We start from the raw sequence: 3,592 nt of genomic DNA on the forward strand, positions 1-3,592 counted from the left end.
GGCGGCGGGGGCCGTGCGGCAGGGGATGGGGCAGCCTCTGGAGAGAAGGTGAAGGGGTGCTCAGGCCGCGCCGCGCGAAGAAGAGGGAAAACGTCTCAAGAAAAGGAGAAGGCAGTGGGGCCCCCGCCGCCCCGCGGGCCCTGCGCGGCCTGGCCGGGGCCCCTCCGGGCCCCTCCCCCTCCACTGCCGCTTCTTTTATCCCCGGGCAGGGCCAGGATTGGTCGCCGTCGTCGCGGGGCGCCGACCAATGGCAGCCCGGGTCGCGCCGAGTCCTCGGCAGTGCCCCCATGCCCCCCGCACCGGCCCCCGCACCGGCCGGGGCGCCCCGCGCCACCCGCCACCCGGCGCCACCGAGAAAACCTACAAGTGCATCTCCCACCAAGATGAAGAAAACAATGCCCCGGCTCGCGGCCGCCCTGTGGGGCCGCCCTGTGGGGCCGTGCGTCGCCACGCCCTGCCACGCCCTGGGCTGGGCCCCCGCGGCCCCGCGCGGGTCCCCGCGGCCCCCCGCAGCCCTACCGGCCCGCGCGGCCCGGGCCCCCACTCGTTTGGGGCTACTGCGGGCAACCGTTGAGGCTCGCCACCCCAGTGCTTCGGCAACCCGCAAAACGCCAGCGTCTCGCCGACCGCCCCGCCCCGTCGCTCCGGGCCGCTGGTCGCCGCGCCCCTGCTCCTCCCGGTCGCCCTGACCGCCCTGGCCGAGGCCCTGGACGCCCACCCTCCGGGCTCTTGCGGTCCTCCTGCGCTGACCCGGGCCGCTCCCGGCGGTCGGCGTCTCCCGCGCGGCGTTTTCCCGTCCGAAGCGCTTCCGTCCAGATCGACTTTAACCGACTTTAACGGCAAGTAAGTGACCGCATCGCTCGGCGGCATCCTCCGCCGCCACGAAGTGAGTCTACCCGGGACCCGGACGCCACCCGCGCGCCCGACCTACTCCATCTTCTCTTCTCCCTTGATCTCCTCTCATTGCTTGATCTGATCAGTGCCTCAGCCCTCCAAGAGAGTGTACGCGACGCTGTAAGAAGCCCTCGGCCGTGACGTCTATTGTATTTTTTTCCCGTTCCGCAATTTTTCCCCCGCCGCCTGCGACATTCGGTCCCCGTAATCCACGGCCAGTTATCTGCCCGCCCACCTCACCTCTGAGCTCGTTCCCAAGCCGAGCCGCCTGTCGGTCTGTCTGCACGGCGACGGCTCACGAAAAGTCGCTGCGGGGTTGTTGTTTAAATTCGCCATGTTGAAGGGGCCTTGGTCCGAAGCGCCTCCGCCGCGCTGCTCCTAGCAGAGCTCGCCCTCCGAGTCTTGGTCACCGCAGCAACCGCGGTGCGGGCCGCCGCGGGACGAGCAGCCCCGACCGAGCTGGCGGTGAACCAGCTCAGAAAACTTTGGCGGCCGCGCGCACTTCAAATCTGAGGTCGCAAGTTCCGCGGGACCGGGTCCTCTGGCCTGTTCGGCGGCGAGGGGAAGGAAACGCGCGATCGCTTTGCTTTCTCTCCCCGGGGGAGTTACCTCATCATGTTCAATAAATTAATCTGCGCAGCGGGGCTGACCGCCGCGCCGCGCTCTCCCGCTCCGCTCCGGGGCTCCCTCTGGTTCCCTCTGGTTCCCTTTGGTTCCCTTCCTTCTTCCGGTGTCCGCGCGTGATGCGTTGTTCCCTCGGCGCCCCTCCGTCATCGCCTTGCTCGCGACGATACTTGCAATTCTCGCAAAACGGTTAGCGAAGTCTCCTGAGGCCCGCGCAGCCGCGCACCTCATCAACTGGCCTGAGTTATTGCGTTGCGCATTCCCGTCTTCCCTTTTGTCCTTCCGGGCTGCCCGCCGGGCCCCCGGGCCCCGGGCGGGCGTATTGCCGCGTCAGGCATTTCTCATTAAACTGTAACGGGTGCAGCAATCCGCGCGCCGCGCCACGCCAAATAATGATTGCCGTCTTGGATTTGAAAAAAATCTTGTGGCGCAAATCGAAAGGGTTTTGAAACGTGCGAGCATTGAAATCTCCAAAAGCGCAGCCTCGAAACTGACTGTATTGGACTGTAATTTGCACACCCAGACCACCAACGAACTTAGAAATGTTGTACGAAATGTTGTTAGCTGTTGGGGTTTTCACGGGAAAAACCGTGTTTTTTTTTGTCTCGGACTTCTGTAACTTTATTGGCATCATCGGGATATCAATTTGTTTTTTCGTGTTTCACAATCCGCTTGTGTCTATTGCAAAGCACGCACAGCGCCCCAACGCTAGCAAAACCACGCATCTCCTTTTTTGTACCCTTTTTAAGACCAATATCGTTGGAATGAGGACGATTCCCTCTTCCAGAGTGTAAAGTTATCTCATTTTTTTTTAACCATCGATACGTGGTTTTGCTAGCGCCTAAGAACTGTGCGTGGTTTCGTCAGCACCGGAACGCCTTGCGTGCTTTTCAGTAAGGGCAAGCGAATAGTTGTCAGTAAACCCAAACAATTACGCTCCGATTTTGTGTTATACGGTCATTTTGTGTTTAGTGTTTAGAATTTGAGGAGAGTTGGTTTACATTTGTAACCTCGGACTTCGTCAGGTTGTACTAACTGCACCTTTCTTATGCTGCCACGGCGAAAATGATTCATCGCGCCTTTTGATATCATACCACGCGATACGAATGATGACTCCCAAGTTTCGTTGGTGTGTTGCAGGTTGGGACGGACATGCCTCGCCTCCGGGAGCACCGCCGGCCCCCGGTCCTGACCGGGACATGACGCGGCCGCTGCCCGGCCCCCGGCCCGGCCGCGCGGACTAGCGCGCCGTCGCCGTCCTCGAGCCCCCGGAGCACGCTCCCGGAGCAGGGTCCGCAGGTCCGCCCCCGGGCCCGGCCCGCCGCGCGCATGACGCGCCGCGGGATGCACCTCTCGGACGGGCAGGGCACGGCCGCCGCGGCCCCGGCCTCGCGCGAGCCGGCCGCCCCGCCCGCGCCGGCGCCGTACGCGCCCATCACGGCCGACATGCTGGCCGAGCGCACCCTGGACGGGCTGCTGGCCGAGCACCCCGGCGAGCTGGTGCGCACGGGCTCGCCGCACGTCGTCTGCACCGTGCTGCCCACGCACTGGCGCTCCAACAAGACGCTGCCCAGCGCCTTCAAGGTCGTGGCGCTCGGCGACGTGGTCGACGGCACGCCCGTCACCGTGCGCGCCGGCAACGACGAGAACTTCTGCGCCGAGCTGAGGAACAACTGCGCGCCCATGAAGAACCAGGTGGCCAAGTTCAACGACCTGAGATTCGTCGGGCGCAGCGGCAGAGGTGAGTGCAGCCCGCCAGGGCCCTGGCTGTGCGCCTGCGGTCCCGGGGGTAGGCAGACCCGCGCGACAGCCCTCCGGAGCCGGTGGCCTACTCTGCGCCGCGCCCCGCCGCAGCCGGGCTCCGCAGGCCGGCGTGTGCGTGGGGCTCGCCCCGCTGACGTTGAAGCTCGTCCGCCCAGCCCCAAAAGCCCCGCCGGAGGTGCGAGTTGGGTTCGTCCTGGTATCGACCAGGACCCGCCTGCCCTGCCGTGCAGTGCTGCCCGCCGCCAGCGCTGACCAGATATTTGGCTACCGTCTGGCCATATCGCTCACGCCATGCTTACCATCTACGCCC

At 64.9% G+C, this 3,592-nt stretch overlaps 1 protein-coding gene across 1 annotated transcript in view; it reads left to right on the plus strand.

Annotated features, from left to right (window-relative positions):
* The first annotated feature begins 2,964 nt into the window (after nt 1–2,964).
* Nucleotides 2,965–3,592, plus strand: part of LOC113207515 (runt-related transcription factor 1-like) — a 991-nt gene continuing 363 nt past the window's right edge. The window contains exon 1 of the mRNA XM_052265640.1: nt 2,965–3,259. Within this exon, the coding sequence (XP_052121600.1) occupies nt 2,965–3,259 (295 nt within the window). The remainder of the gene's footprint in view (nt 3,260–3,592) is intronic.

The sequence above is a fragment of the Frankliniella occidentalis genome, unplaced genomic scaffold, assembly GCF_000697945.3.
Source record: "Frankliniella occidentalis isolate FOCC.00 unplaced genomic scaffold, Focc_3.1 Scaffold28, whole genome shotgun sequence".
Classification (NCBI taxonomy): Eukaryota; Metazoa; Arthropoda; class Insecta; order Thysanoptera; family Thripidae; genus Frankliniella; species Frankliniella occidentalis.